Below are 19,787 nucleotides of genomic sequence, written 5' to 3'. Positions count from 1 at the left end.
GGTTTGCTTTACTTGGATGATAGATTATTTATGAAATAATACTAAAATCTATTATCTATCTTGTCACAGCCTTTTTTTTTTTTGTTTTTCTTGGCGTCTATTTTTATGGTGAGTGTTTTTTAAGTTGTATGCGAGTATTATTCAGTAGCCTTGACATGTATTTTCACGGTCAGTGTATATTTTAAGCTGTATACGAGTATCACTCAGTGGTCTTGGCGTCTATTTGCACGGTAAGTGTACATTTTAAGTTGTACACGAGTGTTATTTAGTGACTTTGACATCTATTTTCACTGTAAGTGTGCTAGCGTTTGAGTGAAAAAAAAAAAAAAAAAACAAAACAAAATAAAACAACGAAAATAGTAATATTCTTTTTGTCTCAAAAAAAAAAAAAAAAAAAATCTTTTTTGAAAATGTGAAACATGACATCTAATTTAAGGGGAAAGTAGTAATAAAATAAGTTTCGAGCTCAGTACTTTAATCCAATGGTCATAAAAACATTATTAGAGTTTCTTTCTTTAAAACAGTACCACGTGGCAAAAAAAAATGAAAAAACAAAACCACTGATTGATTGAGACAGCCAAACAACCCACGCCTGAGTGATTACCGCGTCAGCTGAGACAAACGACCACGAACGGTACGGTCAAATATTTTATAATTATACGAAGCCTTCTGAAATACAATACAAAACCGAGATTGCACCCACAGTTCTCGAATCGGTCGCAAGCATCAACCGCCCACTGGGACTTCACTCTTTCTTTTTCACCACACATACACACCTGTTATATATATACATAATTACATATATAATTATATATGTATATTGTGTAAGTGTAAGAACGATCGGATATAAAAAGGGTGATCTTGCAGGAGGCTCACGTTATCATCGTTTTAGAATTACAAAACCCTAGTTACGCAATGTCTACTCCCTCTGTCTTCGCCAACGTCGTTCAAGCACCTGAAGATTCCATCTTAGGGGTACTCTCTCACTCTCTCTCAACATCAACATCTGCATCTATATCTATATTTGTATCTTAATTAAATTTGTAGCGAAATACTTGTATTTGCGTATCTGATCTTACTAATCTGTGTTGTAGCGGTTGACTTTTGTTTTTTTTTTTTTTTCATGTGATTACAACGAATCCGATGTCAATTTTAAATTTCAGACTTGGCTCTAATTTATGATGTATTTTATTTGTTCGTCAAATCAGATTGAGAGAGAGAGATATTGTGTATACTGAAAACAGATAAAGCCTTTGGATTTATTGAAAATTGCAAACAATGCTATAAATGTAATTCACAATCAAACATTAATCATTCACTTGAACAATTTTTCGTCAATTTTTATACCAACTTATTTCTCTCTCAGAACACGAGTTGGACTGGTTTTTATTTAGAATCATGTGTGCTTCTAACAAATCAAATGTATAAATCAACCAAAAAAAGTGTTCACTTCAAAAAAAATTACTGGTTTTTATGATCCTTATAGCTATCCACATCTAAAAAATGTGTCTTGTCTTTTTCTGTATTGTCATACTTGATAACTTGATGAGCAGTACGTCTACCAAATATGAGAACATCAAATTGTTCAGCTGCGGATGTAACTTTATGCATGTTCTATACTTCCATTTTTCGTGCTTGGCATATGCTCTTTTCTCAAAATGTTATTTTTCTTCTCATCTTTCCACAAGACGTGGGCCAAAGGCCAGCATAATTCATTCCACTTCATAGGCTATTTGTGGCTCTTATTGGAACAGTTCGAGCACAAACAAAAACAAACAATATAAGCTTATTATGAGGGCATGCTTTTGCTCAGACTGAGCTAAGGCTTGGGAATATGCGTATATATGTCATTGAAAATATATGGATGCATTGTATTTGATTTTACTGCTTGAGTAAAACTAAAACCAAGTTGATTCCGTGTGTTAGTTATATTTGTATGGTGAAGTGAATCTCAGTGCTGCAATCTGTTCTGATTCTACTGTTATGTTCTATAAACAGGTCACTGTTGCTTATAACAAGGATTCAAGCCCAATTAAGCTGAATTTGGGCGTAGGTGCTTATCGAACTGAGGTGTGTTTGTTAGAATCAATTATCTCATTTTCATCCCAAAAATACACATACACGCTCACAAAACTGATTTAGCTACAATTATAAATTCAGATTCTTGTATATGTGTTTGTGTTCCGATGCAATAATTTACTGGTTTGACATATCCATGGTTTAACAGGAAGGAAAACCTCTTGTTCTAAATGTAGTGAGACGAGCAGAGCAAATGCTTGTAAATGATCAGTAAGTTCTTGAATTACTGTTGGGGCTACTTGTAACTTAAGGAATTGTGACTGTTGATCTCCTTGTTTTTGATTCAGGTCCCGTGTCAAAGAGTATCTTCCAATTATTGGACTAGCAGATTTTAATAAATTGAGTGCTAAGCTCATATTTGGTGCGGACAGGTAAAAAGGTCATGCATTTTATTAGCTTTATTTGCAGTTGCAGATAGCGGCTTGAAAAATTGGGCATGGATTGACCAATAGCACGTAAATTTATTGATTAGTGTCTTATGTTATAGGATTAGACAATCAAATGGTTCTCTTGCACTTCCTCATATATTACTTTCAAGAGCTACAATATCATAATTTCGAATTCAATCAAATGAAATGAGCATGGTGCAAGTTTTGATGGCAAAGACAAATTCCATCCCTCATAAATTATAAAATTTATTCTAATAAATAACATGATTCATGCTACAAATCTAGACTGGAGTAGCAGCTAGTGCTTGACTCAGGGATGTGGCAGATGCCAATTACTCTTGAGCAGTAACAGTTTGACGTTTACTCAAATTTTGTTTGTTTACAGTATGTCATTCCCCCTCCTCTTATTTGAGTGAAAAGAGGAAATAATTTTTCTATAAGGCCTACTAATTGTTTGATTGTTTTTTATGTTATGCAATGTTAACACCTTATTCTATTTTTTTTTTTTTTTTGGTGATTTTGTAGATAGAAGATTTTTTGGTTCTTAAAGTGTCTTCACAATCTATACAAGAAAAGATTTTTATTTGTAAAAGTTAAATATGTTATGTTATAATGCAATATTTTTGTTTGTTTTCATTACAGTCCTGCCATTCAAGAGAACAGAGTGACTACAGTCCAGTGCTTGTCTGGTACTGGCTCACTTAGGGTTGGGGCTGAGTTTCTGGCAAGACATTATCATGAAGTAAAATAGCTCATTGTTTTTACGTTATTCCATTTGATAAGTAATTAACTAATAAAGCTTTCATAGGACCCACCCCCCACCCCCCCCCCCCCCCCCCCCCCCCCCCGGGGTCCTCCTGCCTCCCAACAAAAAAAAAGAGGAACTTATTCATCTGCCTTGTTTGGCAGAAAGCTATATACATTCCGCAGCCAACATGGGGAAACCATCCAAAAGTTTTCAGTATAGCAGGGTTGTCAGTGAAGAGTTATCGCTACTATGACCCAACAACGCGTGGACTGGACTTCCAAGGTTTGAGACCACTGATTTTCTATGAACAAGCTAGAACAGTTTTACAATCAAAGTGTTCTTTTTTTTTTTTAGTTTGCGTAATTTCACATACCAGTGATATGTTCCTGTGTTATGGAAAGATCAAATCATACAATTTGACAGTTTGAAGTACCAGAGTGGTTATTAGTTGCTCTTTAATTTCTCAAATATTGTCATCCACAAGGCCCTTCCAGAATGCCTACTTTATTTTGATTTTTCAGTATGCTATCTAATTGTCGATTCAGCTTCCCTGAATTTATTCCATTTTTTTTTTTTTTTTTTTTTTTTTTGTGGTGATAAATTTGCATGAAGATAAAATTCTTGGTGATAATGATATGTGCAAACAGGCTTGTTGGAGGATCTTGGTTCTGCCCCATCAGGAGCAATTGTGCTTCTTCATGCATGTGCTCATAACCCGACAGGGGTTGATCCAACCCTTGAGCAGTGGGATCAGATCAGGCAGTTAATGAGATCAAAAGGGTTGTTACCTTTCTTTGATAGTGCTTATCAGGTAATAGCAGATAAATTGGAGCCCCTAGCTGTTTAGGTGTATTGTATATAATATACTTCCAATTGTATTATTCTAGGGTTTTGCTAGTGGTAGCCTCGATGCAGATGCACAGCCCATTCGCATGTTTGTTGCAGATGGTGGTGAATGCCTTGCAGCTCAGAGTTATGCAAAAAACATGGGCCTCTATGGCGAACGTGTTGGTGCCTTCAGCATTGTGAGTCTCCTATCACTTATTGAAGCAGCAGCTTTCCTGTGTTAAGATTAAACTTTTAACCATTCATTAGTAGACAATCTGCATTTGATCGAAACCTGGTTGATAACAATGATGTATAAAAGTAAGAAATGTCCTCCAAAGTTTACTAACAGTGTCACTCACCAGGTTTCTAACAGTGACTGACCTTTTTGTCAGGTCAGCTGCCTTGAAATGAGATTAAAATGACAATTTGGTTCTCATACAGATATATATATATATATATTCATATCAAGGCAGAATTACCAATAAAGTCAATTAACTGGCTCTCTTCCTTACAGAGAGAAATTTTTTGATACCACAGCCTCAAGGTAGGTCAGTGATACCTTGTAGACCAGGAAGAGGCGGTTAATGTTATCAGGAAAAAATTTTACTTGCATTTTCCATTTTTGTTATCAGGAAAATTTGTTAATATGTTAGCAACTAGCATTTTCCATTAATCTATTGAAAGCCGAAAAAAGGGTCCATCTAATATGCCCTGTGAATACAAATTCTGATGGGAGTTCCGTTTTTTACAGGTCTGCAAAGCAGCAGATGTGGCAAGTAGGGTTGAGAGCCAACTGAAACTGGTGATCAGGCCTATGTATTCTAATCCGCCTATTCATGGTGCATCTATTGTGGCAACCATTCTCAAGGACAGGTGCAAGTTTGAAGTTTCATTTAAATATTTTAGGAACAACATTCTGCAGCATGACAAAGCCAAATTGTTCGGGTCAATTCCTTCCCTTAGAACCATGCTTGAGTTTCCTGCCTCGTACGGCTCAGAAGTCAATTCTTTTAGTGTCCCATTTTAATCTACAATATCGAACTGAATGAGATTTCTCTTAGATCTATCCGTTTTGGGTTAACCAGAAGAGGTTAATTACACGAGTTTCAGACAATTTTGATTAATCAGTTTTACCAGAAGAGGTTAATTACATGAGTTTCAAACTTAATTTTGATTAATAATCAGTTTTAGTTATGTTTCACAATATAGACCTTTAAATGTAATATGTTTAATAGAAGAAAAGTGGAACAAGAATATCTTTTAGTTAAATATTATTAAAAAAAAAAAATAGCACCACAGTACAATGATTTATTGGATCTCCTTGTTCGGTCTAGAAAAAATCTTGTATTTGATGGGACAATATCAATCAATTGTACCACTGGGCCCTTTGCCTGGGTGGTATGACCTTCACCTCCCATTAGGGAGGTCAAGGGTTCAAGCTCAAGTGAGGCAAAATGGGTGTGTGCAATCAGTCATGGATTCAGACTTTTGAAATTCTGCTCCTAAGCTTGAGTGCCTATTGCCTGCAGGGATATGTATAATGAATGGACAGTAGAGCTGAAAGCAATGGCTGATCGCATTATCAACATGCGCCAGCAACTATTTGACGCTTTAAAAGCCAAAGGCAAGCCAATTTGGATCCTTTTCTTTGTTCTGTTTTCCATTTTATTTCGTTTTGGTGTTTCAATTGGCGTTAAAGAGAAGTTGCTGGACTAGAGTGTCACTGGCCTCTATTCAGTGTATATATACGTTCTTTGGTGCTCTGACTGCTAATTACACATTGGAGAATGGTTTGCCCTTGCTGTAACTTTTAACAGAATTTTAAGGGCCATTATCGCGGTCATGTTTTCCATTAAAAATGATAATGAAATTTTGTAATGGGGATGACTGGCACAACCTTTCCCCCGTCCATTTCACGTCGTTTTGCGTTTTTGTTAACTCTCAAGTTTGGTTTGAGTTTGACTTGTCTGTCTGAAATTACTTTATATTTCTATCTGCCAGGCACACCAGGCGACTGGAGTCACATTATCAAGCAAATCGGAATGTTTACATTCACGGGGTTGAACACTAATCAAGTTGCTTTCATGACTAAAGAGTATCACATTTACATGACATCTGATGGGTAAATAGATTTCTTCCCAGATATTATATCCTAAAGAAGATAGTTTTCTCAATTAAATAAATGGGTGGTTCCTCCCTTCTTAGCTCTGTTTGTTGCTGGGAAATTGATTCACAGCTGAAAATCTGCTATAAGAGGTTTATGTGCACAAGTATCTCATCAGCATTCAGTATTATTCAATTACACATCATTTTATTGAAAATTTCTTGTTAACAAGAACGATATTGTATATCACATATTTATTAAACATGAGAAAATTTATTATTTACAGCAGTAATTGTTTGTTTCCATTGGCCCAGCAACATATATGTTGCTTATTTCTATTTCTAATCAACTCTGTTACTGCTGCCTCACCAAAGTCATCTAAGAAGTCCCTCATGCTATCGTTTGAAATAATGGTAGTATGATGTCAAAGTAGAAGTCAAAAGGCTACTGTCCAGTGTGTTATTATATATAAACGTCAAGAAATTTATTGTCAATGCATTACACATTCTATGATCAACAATTTGTGAATTGTGTACCGTCTTTCCCATATTAAATTCAGCTCCTTCAATTTCCACTATGCCAATCTATGTCTGTAGTTCCAAGTTTGAGCATTCCATATATTCCCAGTAGATTTTAATGATACCTCTGGTTAAAACTTAAGTACCTTTATTCAAATTCTTTTTGTGCAGGAGGATTAGCATGGCAGGTCTTAGTTCTCGTACAATCCCTCATCTTGCAGATGCTATACATGCTGCTACCAGTGTTGCGTAGATCAGTACTACTCCACATGAAAGTTATGTACTGAAGCTTTTTGATTTTGATTTTTCATATTGCATGATACTTCGTATGAAAAATCGACTGAAGTTTGTTACTTGGATCAAGACAACTGCCTTGATATTTTGAATACAGATGTTTTTTAGGTTCTCACCAATCAAGTCAATATGTCGTTGAAATAAATGCAGTAGCACTTTCATGCAAGAGAAATGCACTTTCTTCTGTTGGTGCAATGGTTTTGAATATACTTGATTTCGTTGCTCAATTTTGCTTGATTTACTAGGACACCTCAAATACAATAAGTTAAAAATCAGCAAAGCTAGAAAGGACATCTCAGATGTATATAATTAGTATTTAATTACTCATACTGTCCTACAAAGAATAGGAAAGAACAGTCAATGGACTCTAACCCAAAGACACCTTAATGTGTCTGAATATTTACATTCAATAGGTAAAGCTCCCTAAAACTTGTCTTTTTTTTCTTGGTTATCCGAGTCCCATTCACCTTCTCTTTCCCTTTCTTCCCATTTATCATTTCTCTTTCCACTTCTACTGTTAGCACTATTATTGGCAAGCATTTGGACTCTTAAATCACACCCAAGAAGTGTATGAGAATTTTCTGCTGGTCTCTTTGGCAGGTTTGCTAATGGTCTTCTCATTCTCATCGTTAGATAAAATGTCTAAGTTGCTTTCTGAATTATTCTTTTCCATCTCTGCCTCCCCTTGGTCCAACTGCCAACCCATGAAATCCGATAGTGTCATTGTCTCTGCAGTAAAAGAACCCCTTGGTGTTGTTACTGGGGAGGAATTTGTTGAGGGCTTCCTCTTGCTTACTATCAGTGATGGATCTTGAGCAACAGAGTCCGCGTAAAGGACATCCTCAATGCGAGACATCACTGTGTTGGCTAAGCTTTCTAGTACCCTTGAATAGCTCTCTAAAACAGAGTGTCCCACATCCTGTACAATTAAGAAGGAAAGAAAAAGAAGTTAACATATGTGTATATAATGATTGATTTAAAAGAACAGCTGTTGGAAGTGTTAATTTATTCTTACCCTGTTATATTGGATCTTACTTATGTCTAGAGCAGATTGAGGAAGTCCAGGGTACCGATGTTTGAGTAGGAGTAAGATGGTTTCTGCTCTCTCTTCAAAGAGCTCTCTCTTCTCCATACTCACAGCTGAACCCCAAGAAGACTTTCCATCCTTTTGGTTCATCTTCCTTCTCCAAATCACTATAGAAGCCTCAATTCTGTTCTTAAGGTCAAGAATTTTGTGATCAGTTGACAAGTCCATGCTTGCAAGGAATTGACCAGGTTCAAAGAATTCATCTGTAATGCTCTTATAGATTATATCACCGAGGCTCGCTCTCCCATTCTACCACCAAAAGTAGAAAATGCAGAAAATCAGCCCAAGTTTAGAACTAAGCTTTCTGATAAATAGTCACTCTGAGCAATTTTTTTCTATTACCTTGGGGAGTGATTCAATGTAGTTTTCAGGGATCTCCATTTCTGATAGTGTTTCAGCATTTATGGCCATGGAGGCTTTAAGTACTTGGTTCACAGATTCCTTCTGAAATTGCAACCATTTTCGCGACATTTCTGGTAGCCCATTGGATGGAACCTTCACAGTAGGAAGCCACCATTTCTCGTCTCTCTGGACACCTTTCTCAGACTCATCAGCATCGTTCGACACATACCAGAACTCGTTTTGGTTTTTGAAGTTATCTAGGCAGTCCTAATTCATGATCTTCCCATGAGAATCACAGATAATATACCATAAAGAACAGTGATACTCTGTGATAAGAAAATAAGTAAATAAAGGTAGGCAATTTGCTGGTTCTTACAAGAAGCATTGCGTCGAGCTTGCGCAAAGCTGGTATGTTCATTAGCAAATCTCTTCTTTGTTGTGTCACCATTATCTACAAAACCAGGAAATACCATTAAGCTCTCTTGTATAGCAGAATGACAGTCAAATGTGAAGGTGCAACAATGTTTATTAGATTCGAGTTTTAGAATACAAAACAACACACACACAGACACAGTATGACAGAGTATTCACCTCCATATTTGTTCCATCCTTGGATTTTTGTTGAGAAGGGACGAATTCAACAATATTATCTGTTACAGATAAAAGCCAATCGATTTCTTTTCTCCACCTCGCTTTCCTATCTGCAGCCATGGGCTCTAGCTTCCGTTGTTCTCCAAAAACAGAAGCTGCATTACAGTAGAAGATGAAGAGAAAATTAGCATTTATGTTTCCAGAAACGATAAATTTGTATTCTAAACTTTAAAAGAAAATGAAAATATCCCAGATTGATGAATTTATAATAATGTATTAATCTTTCTCATTCTTCATCAAACTTACCAGCAAGATTTGTAATGGCATTTGACAAAGCCAAAGCAGATGCAACGCCCTTCCCGCCACCAGACATATCTTCTCCCAGAAGTAACTTAGCAAACCTCTCCTTCATCAACTCCATATCTGAGCCAAACAACAAAAGTGAAATTTTAAGCCACAATCATACAATTGATTAACATGTTGAGACATCCCAATACTGGTCAAAACATTATCTTCCCATTTCTTTCCTGTTTTTCAGGTAAGTCCATTTCTTGTTACTATAGATTGGCTAAACAATAGAACATTTTTACACATTGCACCAAATGTAGATCAATTTACTCACCAAAAAAGCCAAAATATATGTGTGTGTGTGTGTGTGTGTGTGTGTGTGTGTGTAACCAAAACAATGCATATGGCATGATATATGTACCTGAAGGCTGCTTGTTGCCTTGGGGACTTCCTGTGCTGCCTCCATCCTTGCTCAAGCGTGAAATTGGACCGTTATCATTGGATCGGTTAAATACGGATCCTATTTTCTGGACTGGTGCGTTATTTGCACCATGACTTCTAAACTGTATATTATCATACTCCGCGACTTCGTTTGAACCCTCAAGGATCAAACTATGAGCCTGTCGTCCTGGAATCTCTACCATCCTCTTTACGAAATAGAACAAAGAACCAACATGCCAATAATGAAATGCATGTACAGAGAAAATCAAACAAACTGTATTGTATGTATATGATGTTGTAAAAGAGAAATGAAGGAAAATAAAGAAAAACCCTCTTCTACAATGAGTACCTAGGGTTGGAATGGAAAAGGGTTTTCTGGATTTTCCAGAGTGTAGAGAGAGGTTGGTAGTATGAGTAGTTTTTGTAGTTTACTTTTTTTGAGCAATGGAACGTGGGGTGCATGTTTAATTAAGAAATTTAGGAAAAAGGAGAGGTTGGTATTAGAGAACAATAATTAGGCTTCTTTGAGGAATGAATGGTTGGATTTGTAAATGCCAGGCAAAAAGTCCGGGAAAGATATATAAGAAGACTCTCTCTCTATAACTGTTTGTTTTTTTTTTTTTTGGATAAATGGAGAAGTGAAGAATTTCATATAAATAAGAAACTTTGATTAGGAGGGTAAGACGTGTCAAAATACTGAATATTATAGAATTTCAAAATAAATGAGAAACTTTGATTGGAAAAAGTATAACGTGTTAAAATACTGAATATCTGAAAAAATTTCGATCATAGATTCATAATATGTATCGAATTAGAAATACATTATTGTGAGCTTTAAAACAAAGTCAACAATGTTTTTGAGTTGAAAATAAAGGGATTGCACATGGCTTCTCATTCGGTTCTTTGACTTTCTATATGAAGGAACAAAGGAGTACCCATATGAAGAAGCATAATCAATCAATAAATGTCACTGTTCAATATAGAAGACAATGTCACTGTTCAAAACGCAAGAAAGAAAACATAGCTTGATTCTGAGTGTTTGGAGTACAACTACAAATAAATGACCATCTCTCATCATTTTGTTACCATTCATACCTTGCACACAGAAAAGGAAAACTCTAGAACTCATTCCATGAAAGAATGTGACCTCTACAACACACTGCAAACTTCAAGAATGAAAGAAACAATACAAACCAGTGAGTATATATAAAGTATAAACATATATACTTTATTATGACATAAGTACAGCAGTAGGCATGCATGAGCCACAAGAACCCTTTACCTGCAGGCTGCTAACCCTTCACCAAACAGGACTAAAGGACTTGATGCAGCAGATGCGTTGACTGCTTATTTATGTTCCCTTTCCGGTGTACCGCGTTTCTCGACATTCAGTACTTCTGTTGTAGATGCATATTGAGTTCATGAATTAAGTTTTAAAAGGTTTAAATTTTGCAATCACATAGAAAATATTGTTAGAGATGTAATTGCTCAATTTTTACAACTCACACTGTAAAGCCTATTATTGATAGTGAAAGGAATCTATATTGTTCCTTAACCTCAAACCTCAAAAGGGTGAGTTAAGCATGTTCCTGACATCCAAAGATTGACCTCATTATTGGGATTCTGTTGTTTATTTTATGGTTGATGATGTCAATGTGTGCCTATATAATTCATTTTACACACCTCTAATTCATTGATGATGCCAATGAATGCTATAATACATAAGTTGAACAAATGCATGAGGAAGGGCCAAAAAAAATAAATAAATAAAAGGAAAGGAAAATGATATGTAAACCGAAATGGGTCCCTTGTTAAACTATCTGGTTGCAAAACTTTCGGTTTAAATAATAGGTTTGAGGCTTTGGTAGTATGGCAGGGTCCAAAATAAAAACATATCTATTCGGAAAAATAACCCCTCCCAATAAACAAAGTGGCAAAATCTCCTGTTCATTATCAGGAAATTGAATTGTCCTCTGGGGACAAATTTTGGAATGTTAGTGAAAGTACACAAGGATGAAAGCAACCCAAGGAGGGAGAGTGGTGAAGCATCCTGAGAAAGTTCCCATTGAAGGTAAAAAATAATAAATAACAGGTAGGAGGTAAAAAAAAAAAAAAATGCTGCTAAATTTCTTCCAATTTTACTGCGGTTTCAAATATAAATGTTTCCATTCCACATGCTGAATTTGGCATTGAAAGTGACGGGGGCGTGCAAATTGAAGGAACATTAAAACAGGCCATAAATAGTTGGCCTAACTAATTAATTAATGAGTTGGAGTTGTGACACTGATGACTTGATGAGTATTACTACAACTCAAAATTAATGTAAACACAGGCTACATCCATTGTCCAATTTCCTGCATAACCTTTTCCTTAATAAAATATAAGATTATTGTCATTTTTATTTATAATTAATAAATTACTACCATTTTTTCATTGTCAGTTTCACCTGCCATTGAAGCTAGTCTGCCAATAGAAAATTAATGCTTACCTAACATATCTGGTGAAAAATATAAAAAATTCAAAACTTATGGACTGAAAGTTTGAAAATGGAAAATTAAACAATTTTATTACAACCCTGAATACTCTGCCTCTCCAATAATATCTTAAGCAGTAGATGCAAACACCAAAAATTGAAACAGGAGATGTACACACTTAATACAGTACCATTAATTCAATTTACCAACCAAAAACATTGAATGCAAAAGAAGAAAATATATCTATATCTATATATATGTGTGTGTGTGTGTGTGTGTGTGTGTGTGTGTTAATGCACACATGTGAAGGCAAACATCAGGCACCTCCTAGTAAGAAATACTGCCTTTTCATGGTACTTAATTTGGAGGTCCCAGAGCTAGTGAGCTACAGCTATGGAATTAGAGCAAGCATATCCAGCATTTAATTGCAGTAGACGAGATTTAAGGGCCACAACTCCTTAACATTCCAAAAGCCCCATAAGATAGATCTCCTACAGTAGCACAGTCAATGGAGTAGGGCACATGATCTGAAAAACTTCTTCTGAATCTTTCAGGTTAGATTTTCTCCCCCATCATCCAACATATTGTTATAAAACTATGGTTGGTACTTGCGACTTGGTACTAAAAAAGATGATCGTGTGACATACCAAAAGATTCTTATTAAATCGTACCGAATCCTCTTCAGTGGAACAACATGATCGCTTCTGTCCAGTTCGAAATGTATCTTACAATATGTAAGAAGTAATTTTCTACCCATTAAAAGTTAACGTGGTTCATCCACTGCATTTTGTTGACAATGTTAATAAGTATTCATTTACCTTTAAAAAAAAATAATAATAAATAAATAAATAATGTTAATGGGTGTTGAACATTAATGGCTGTCTCACTTTTATGTCAATTTATTTACAGAACCCACAAACAAAAATTGCAGAAATAGTACCACAAGAAGGCTGGGAGTTCACAAGTTTTGAAAATATTTAATTGTTGGTTTAGTTCGGAAAATTAGGATTGCACTAGGTCAAAAGTGTACAGGAAAGGATGGAGACTAAACCCCACATGAATTGTTAAGTCCGTGATTATTAATTTAGTGGATAAAAATCTTGATTTTCAAATGTGAGTATTTCTTCTAGTCAAATGGATTGTATAATATTTAATTTAACCATGTTCATAATAAGATACCCTAAAAAAAATGTGGAGTCGGGTAGCCAAGCTTGACATAATTGACAATTAAAATTTCAGAATTTTAATTTCAAGCGTGAGTTGTACTCCTAGTAAAGTAGAAATTTCAAAGGATGACTCGTTACATGCACTATTTATGTTAATAGCCAAAAGTTCAAAAAAAAAAAAAAAAAAAAAAACCCATTGGTGAGGATTAAATTACACACTTATGATAGGCACCAAAAAGAGAATCAAAGCAGGGTGTTGTGTTAGTCTTACAAACGAGCGTCCTGTGACTGCATTTAAACATTTCATTAGGTAGCTTTGGAGCATACACCAATATAACCCATAAATACTGAATTACTGAAAATATATATATATATACACACACATTTAATTTAGGTAGCTTGGGAGCCTACACCCTTTATTTATGAACTATTTAATTATCTAACGCACTTCATTCTTCTTATTTACAGAAATTTGAGATCTAAAAATCAAACAACTCTTAATGATTTATGCTAACGACATTATAATATCATTAATTTCTCTGAACCCTTTCTCACATAAAATTAGTATAATTTGTCGGACTATATAATAACTCGTACGTTAAAAAAATATTCACTATTGATAAGAAATATATTACATTGTCGGATATGTCTAATAATATTTTTTATTTTAATTTGAAATGGTTGGGACGAGTGGGTAAGTCACTTTGCCTTATAGTTCCACTTCTCTTGAGTTCAAATAATTACGAATATTAAAAAATATTTATATATATTTCTTATTTTAATAGGTGATTTGAAAGTTTGTCATATGTTTAGTTAGACCAATCCATTCAAAGGGCATGAAAAGGAAACTACATGTTATGGGGCTCATTTAAAACAGTGATTGCACTTTCATGAATTTGGTCCTAATAATAATAATAATAAATGGATGGGTAGTTCCAAACAGTCAAATAAACACATGTTTATGATTTATTATTTTTCTTCATTGATGGACATTTTCATGGTAGTTTCCTCATCATGTTTTTAAGTGGATTTAAAAAGATTGCAGCTCATACGCTTCAATAATTAATCTCATCATTAATCACACACCAACAGTGATCACTCAACCATTTCACTTTTTGTACCCATCACCCATCATAATCCATTGGATTATTATTAAATAAAGAGAAAAAAACGAACTCAAAACTCTGTTTCTGAAAATAGATATACAGATACAGAAGTGGGCAATCAAAAGTCAAATTTCTCTGCTATCTTCTTCTTCCGTGGATCTGACGTCTCTCTCCAACCTCACATGCAGGTCAGATTTCTTTGAATTCGGTTCTTGTTTGTTAATTACATTGAATTCGTTCTCTCATCTCATCTGGGTCTCTCTTTCTTGTTTCATTTGGATTTTGAGTAGAGGCTGAAGGAGAGAGAAATGGGCTTGTCAATGTTAAGAGATGCTGTTTGTTAATCCAGAAACTACCCAATAATTTAGGTAATCAAGCTTGTAACTTTCGTGGAAATATGATAATTTTGCTTTTTATTTGTGAATTATATACGTGTGTATGTATGCATTTGTTTTTTGTGGATTATGTTCAACTATACCTTTAATGTTTAGATCCATTCATCCGAATATTATCATAGCATCTCCTCTGAACATTTTAATTAGGGTTTTGAACATTACATTGTAATTTAGTGAGAATTTGGACTTCAGTGATACCCAATAGCTTTTTTGAAAGTGCCAAGGAGAGAGTGATGTTTTGATTTTTTTAACATTCACAATTTTTTGTTTCTTTTTTGGCGGCAACAGATTGTCTATTTTGCTTGTTCTTCCATTGACAAAGAGGTGAACTAGTTTGTACTGTTTATAGACGGTCCTTGAAATTTTTTATTCGAAAATAAATAATTATGTCAGTTGAATATGCAAATTTAATTAGATTGGTGGTGACTTTGTTTTCGCGAGCATTGCATCTGACTTTGTCAATGGCATTTTCTGTCATAGGAATATACCTCAAGACAATTTGAGATCAGTTATGTACAGATCGTTCATCACATGTGATGATCCGAAAGGTGTGGTTGAATGTAGTACAATCAGAAAATCCAAAAGTGGATCTCAGAAAATGGAGAGCACTGTTGTAAGTCGTAGATCGAGGAAGAACTCGAGTGCATCTTCAACATATAAGGAAGAAAGCCATATGGTATCTAAAGGTGTCACAAAAGAAATACAAAACCCATCTTCCTTCCAACTCATGGAAGTCTCTAAAGGAGCTCAGAATCTGAACCGGGTGATTGACTCATGGTCTGATGGGATGACCTTCGATGGGCATTCTGAAGATGTTGCAAAAGATTTGTTGAAAGGAGCTCTTGATCTGCAGGATTCTCTAGTCATGCTTAGCAAACTACAAGAAGCTTCGCATTATATGGCTCAATTGAAGAAAAAGCAGGAAAAATCCGGGAAAGGAAGAATTGGCGAGATGGGAAGTGAAAGAACGAATTACAATCAATTTGGAGATACAAAATGCCAGATGGGTTTTCAGATGCCAAAACTTTCTACTGATTCAAGGGACTGTTTTGAGGAGCTTAGGCAAGTGATCAAGGATGGCCTTGCTAGGCAAAATCTGTTGCCAAACAGTTGCACTGAAGAAGAGGCTTCTTTTAGTAGAAATACATCAGTCTCAGCTCGTGATACCCCATCCACCAGTTCAGGCCAATCCTCAACTGTTCACTCCCATGAATCTACCTCTTTTGATTGTCCCCTCCCATCAAAGACTCCGCAGAAGAAGCGAAATGGCCCAAATTTGATTGCCAAGCTTATGGGTCTGGAAGAAATCCCCTCCAAGCAATTGCAGTCCATTCCTCAAAAACAATCGGAGAGAAGACCTATTTTTGATTTGGATATGCCGAAGACTATGAATCCTCCGCTTGTTGTTCAGAAGGGGGATCCAGCACGGAGGTCACTGAAAGAAATACTTGAAACTGTGCAGTTTGAAGGACTTTTGAGGAGCAGTTCACTCAAAGAGTTTAAGCCTTCATCCCGTCATCCTAACAGTTTACCTTCCAAAAAGAGGTCTATCGATGATGCTCCACCCATTGTAATTATGAGACCTATGTGTTCATGTCTAGCAGCAGAAGAGCCCTGCAATCAAATGTATTTTCAGCAAGATGGAGCTCCGGACACTAAAGAGATGTTCAGAAAATTGATAATAAAAAAAGTTGTTCCAACTGAAACCACTGACTGCAGGAAACGAGTTTTGAAATCCCATGGGAAATGCAAAAACCTGGAAGCAGAAGAAACACCAATTGAAAGGCTTAGCCAGGATGAAGAAGTTAAAGACTGTAAAGAGGTACTTGCAAAACCAGAAGAAAAAGAAGTCAAGGCCAAGGAAAAGTTATCTTCTAACAAGTTGAAAGCTTATGTTCCTGTAAATCACAAAGCACATAAAGAGTCAATTGATAAACAAGTCAACAAGATTCAGAAGGTGACACACACTAGAAGGAAACCAGTAGAAGTGGAGAATTTGAAATCAAAAGGTGTTTCTAGATCTCATGATCATGCCAAGATGGGCTCCAGAAAACTACAAAATCCTGAAAAAGGATCGAACATCCCAAAGAATCGGATTGCCCAGAAAAAAGGTACTGCACCAAACCTCGATTCAAAACACACATTGCCGACCATATCTCATAGATCAATTGATTGGAAGAAGAATCCCAGGAATATGAAGCCTGTCAGGGAGCCCATATCAACTAATTTTGCTGTGAGTATTTTCTTTTAATTTACCTTTGATACTCTTAATCAACTGAATTTTGGAACTTTTTTCATTTGGTTGTGAAAATTTATACAAATTATGTCATGACCAGGCTGAAACTATAGGATGCTGGGACGATACCAAAGGAATCAATAGCATGCCTGAAGATGAGTCTGATCTGATAAGAACTGACACTGTACCTGCAGAAGGGATGGATGCCTCTGTAATTCAGGTTAAAGGTAGTGCACATTATTAGATACTAATACTTCTGTGATGACCTAAAATTGACCATCAATTATAGAACTTGTAAGTGATTAAAGTGGATCCCATCATTGGTTAGCAATAAGAATAAAATTGTCCCCCATTTACCATCACTTATACCACTATGCTACAATGGCTTCAGTAGTGATTTAAGTGGATTTGAGATCCCATTTCTTAATGCACATTTGCATTTTGTAGAAGTTTGTATGGATACTTATTTTGGACCAAATTTTCTTGTTCCCTGGGGGACCATTGGGCAAGAAAACCATTTTCTAATTAGTTTATAATTTCAATATTGTTTAAGATACACTTGCAGAAAGTGATCCACCATAACTTACAATTGCTTTGATCCCCTTGGCACAGCCATAAATGAATATGATTTACTGATCTTTTCTGAAAGAGAATAATTCGTATGAATACATATATAAGTAGTGATGCATTCCCGTAACTGCCATTTTAGAAGTGGCTGTGTAGTGGTAATTTATATTTATAACTGAATTAAAAAAATTAAAGAGAGGTGGTATTTGACCTTGTATAGATATGTACTTTCATTGCAAAGGTGCTGAATGATAATGTCTCTTATATTGCAGATCATTGCAATAACAGCCAGCATGCTCTATGTGAGGTTAGACTGCAGACTATCCAACATGAAACTGGCACTGAATTTGCTGAAGAAGATCAATGCATTAACAGCCAGAATGCCTTATGTGTGGTTAGACTGCAGACTATCCAACATGAAAGCAGCATTGAATCTGCTGAAGAAGCAAATTATTGCATGAGTCACAATAGTACTGAGAAGAATAAATTCTTCAGAACTGAAACAGATCTTAGAGATTTGCTTTTGAGAAGTCCATTATTTCTTAGCCATGCTGAGGAGCTCTTCTGTATCAGTGCACATCAACCCATACAAACAGCAAGGGTAAACGACTTCAGAATAGCAGATCCCAAGATCTTATTGGACTGTGCTAATGAATTTATGGAACTTAAAAGCCTCCAATGTCCACAAACTGCGCATCCATTATTACAAATCCCCATGCAGAGCTCGAGAACTTGCATCTCCTTAGATCAATTGGTGGGGGAAGTTTGCGACGGAATTGAAAATCTGAGATGCTATCAGAAGCTAGCTGATGAGAACCTTCCTATAGATAGTATTTGTGCTGTAATGGACAGAGATCTAAGGTGCAAAGGAGCGGCTGGTGCATGGGATTGGGGTTGGAGGAACGGATTTACTGTGGATGAAGTTGAGCAAGTTATGGATGACATAGAGAAGTTCGTTTTAAGTCGCTTGATTGAGGAGTTGCTTACAGATGTTGTGCTTTAGTATCTCATACATGCTTGAATATGTGAATTCTAGAGCACAATATCTGCAGATAAAGATATCTAGAAAAGAGAACACTGGAAATGGTTGCTTGCCCACCACAAGGGTGGTTTTGTCACTTACGAGATCGTGTTGATTTAAGGTTTGGCTCGATCAGGGATTGGATCTTGGAGGTGAAGTTCTCACTGAAGGAAGCAACATGTTCATATCATTGTTGCCAAATGAAATATATGTAACTTTGATTTTGATTCCGTTTACTGGGTAGGACCTTATTGGTCTTTAGCAAACTGTTCGGACAAAAAAAAAACGAAGAAAGTATACTAGTGTAGTTAGTTACATTGTGAACTTCATGCACTGAAGTAAATTATTGACCAGGTACATTCCTGATTTTCGCAAACTTTTAACGTTTTGTCATATATGAATACATGTATTTTGATTTTTGTATGCTAAGCACTCTTTTTGGGTGATATTCTGTTGGCTGATCCTATTGTTGCACATAACCGCCTAGGCTATAACAAAGTTGCAGATAAGCCACGGTGTTAACAGTTGCTTAACTAAGGATTTTGACATTTGAAAAGGAAAAAAAAGTAAAAAGTGAAACAAGAATGACTTAAATGTGACCGTTGGATTTGGAACTCGTGATTCATTTGGGAGAGTGAACTCCTCTTAGGATAAATTTAAAAGATGAGAGGGGAAAGGGGTGGGCTTGCCCAGGTTTTCCTCGTCTTATTTGAGCCTAAGCACTTCTGTTGGGTTGTGATGTGTTTGGGTGCAGTATACCTCTCTTATTGAAGACAACTTGTCGAAGTAATCCCTATGTTAATCTGTTAATGTCTATCTGATCCTTGACATTGATATGCGTTGTTAATGCACCTTGCCCTTAATAATAATAATGTAGTTTTATCAAATTACTTCAAGATCATTTATTAACATAGATTCTCTTTTAATTTTTGAATGCTTTCTCGTAGCCTCAAAACTTGCTTGTGTTATGTTTGCATGGATTCTCTTTTAATTTTTATCTACATGTAGAAGCTTGATTTTAGGTTTTTTCAAGGATATAAGACACTAATGCAAAGTAGCCATGGATGATGGAGTTGATTTTTCCGTTCCCCTTCTATTTTTCCCATTATTTGG

General features: G+C 35.7%; 3 protein-coding genes across 4 annotated transcripts; 2 read left to right on the top strand and 1 right to left on the bottom strand.

Annotated features, from left to right (window-relative positions):
- The first annotated feature begins 403 nt into the window (after positions 1 to 403).
- Positions 404 to 7,083, top strand: LOC132280051 (aspartate aminotransferase, cytoplasmic). The gene is made up of 12 exons (XM_059782159.1): positions 404 to 975; positions 1,999 to 2,070; positions 2,228 to 2,289; positions 2,367 to 2,450; positions 3,111 to 3,210; positions 3,378 to 3,498; positions 3,864 to 4,027; positions 4,104 to 4,241; positions 4,796 to 4,917; positions 5,574 to 5,668; positions 6,046 to 6,166; positions 6,838 to 7,083. Exons 1-12 carry the CDS (start codon positions 916 to 918, stop codon positions 6,917 to 6,919), a joined length of 1,221 nt encoding a protein of 406 aa, XP_059638142.1. The 5' UTR covers positions 404 to 915; the 3' UTR covers positions 6,920 to 7,083.
- Positions 7,084 to 7,240: 157 nt separating this feature from the next.
- Positions 7,241 to 10,159, bottom strand: LOC132280050 (rho guanine nucleotide exchange factor 8-like). The gene is made up of 7 exons (XM_059782158.1): positions 9,690 to 10,159; positions 9,287 to 9,403; positions 8,981 to 9,135; positions 8,766 to 8,840; positions 8,390 to 8,656; positions 7,976 to 8,296; positions 7,241 to 7,879 (listed from the first exon to the last, which is right to left on the bottom strand). The coding sequence occupies exons 1-7, from the start codon at positions 9,910 to 9,912 to the stop codon at positions 7,514 to 7,516; spliced, it is 1,524 nt and encodes a 507-aa protein (XP_059638141.1). The 5' UTR covers positions 9,913 to 10,159; the 3' UTR covers positions 7,241 to 7,513.
- A 4,200-nt stretch (positions 10,160 to 14,359) lies between these two features.
- On the top strand, positions 14,360 to 19,103 carry LOC132280049 (uncharacterized). 2 transcript variants are annotated; one of them, XM_059782157.1, is made up of 5 exons: positions 14,360 to 14,643; positions 14,746 to 14,823; positions 15,331 to 17,083; positions 17,187 to 17,306; positions 17,926 to 18,260. In XM_059782157.1, the coding sequence occupies exons 3-5, from the start codon at positions 15,362 to 15,364 to the stop codon at positions 18,112 to 18,114; spliced, it is 2,031 nt and encodes a 676-aa protein (XP_059638140.1). In that variant the 5' UTR covers positions 14,360 to 14,643; positions 14,746 to 14,823; positions 15,331 to 15,361; the 3' UTR covers positions 18,115 to 18,260. The 2 variants fall into 2 exon arrangements, with proteins under 2 accessions (XP_059638140.1, XP_059638139.1); XM_059782156.1 differs by having other exon boundaries at positions 14,365 to 14,643; positions 17,187 to 17,313; positions 17,926 to 19,103.
- Positions 19,104 to 19,787: the final 684 nt, after the last annotated feature.

This window comes from Cornus florida, unplaced genomic scaffold, assembly GCF_030987335.1.
Source record: "Cornus florida cultivar Cherokee Brave unplaced genomic scaffold, ASM3098733v1 CherokeeBrave_3.0.0_Hap2_Chr10, whole genome shotgun sequence".
NCBI classification, from domain to species: Eukaryota; Viridiplantae; Streptophyta; class Magnoliopsida; order Cornales; family Cornaceae; genus Cornus; species Cornus florida.
This window is presented reverse-complemented; position numbering and strand designations above follow the sequence as displayed.

What these genes read in the sequence shown, in the direction of transcription:
- LOC132280049 (XM_059782156.1), top strand. Translation starts at nt 15,362, where the DNA reads ATGTACAGATCGTTCATCACATGTGATGATCCGAAAGGTGTGGTTGAA. An exon ending in CCATATCAACTAATTTTGCT is followed by an intron (nt 17,084 to 17,186) that starts GTGAGTATTTTC and finishes TGTCATGACCAG; the next exon opens with GCTGAAACTATAGGATGCTG. An exon ending in CTCTGTAATTCAGGTTAAAG is followed by an intron (nt 17,314 to 17,925) that starts GTAGTGCACATT and finishes CTTATATTGCAG; the next exon opens with ATCATTGCAATAACAGCCAG.
- LOC132280051 (XM_059782159.1), top strand. Translation starts at nt 916, where the DNA reads ATGTCTACTCCCTCTGTCTTCGCCAACGTCGTTCAAGCACCTGAAGAT. An exon ending in TCTTTGATAGTGCTTATCAG is followed by an intron (nt 4,028 to 4,103) that starts GTAATAGCAGAT and finishes GTATTATTCTAG; the next exon opens with GGTTTTGCTAGTGGTAGCCT. An exon ending in GCAACCATTCTCAAGGACAG is followed by an intron (nt 4,918 to 5,573) that starts GTGCAAGTTTGA and finishes TATTGCCTGCAG; the next exon opens with GGATATGTATAATGAATGGA.
- LOC132280050 (XM_059782158.1), bottom strand. Translation starts at nt 9,912, where the DNA reads ATGGTAGAGATTCCAGGACGACAGGCTCATAGTTTGATCCTTGAGGGT. An exon ending in AGGCAACAAGCAGCCTTCAG is followed by an intron (nt 9,404 to 9,689) that starts GTACATATATCA and finishes TGTTTGGCTCAG; the next exon opens with ATATGGAGTTGATGAAGGAG. An exon ending in AGGATGGAACAAATATGGAG is followed by an intron (nt 8,841 to 8,980) that starts GTGAATACTCTG and finishes CTGGTTTTGTAG; the next exon opens with ATAATGGTGACACAACAAAG.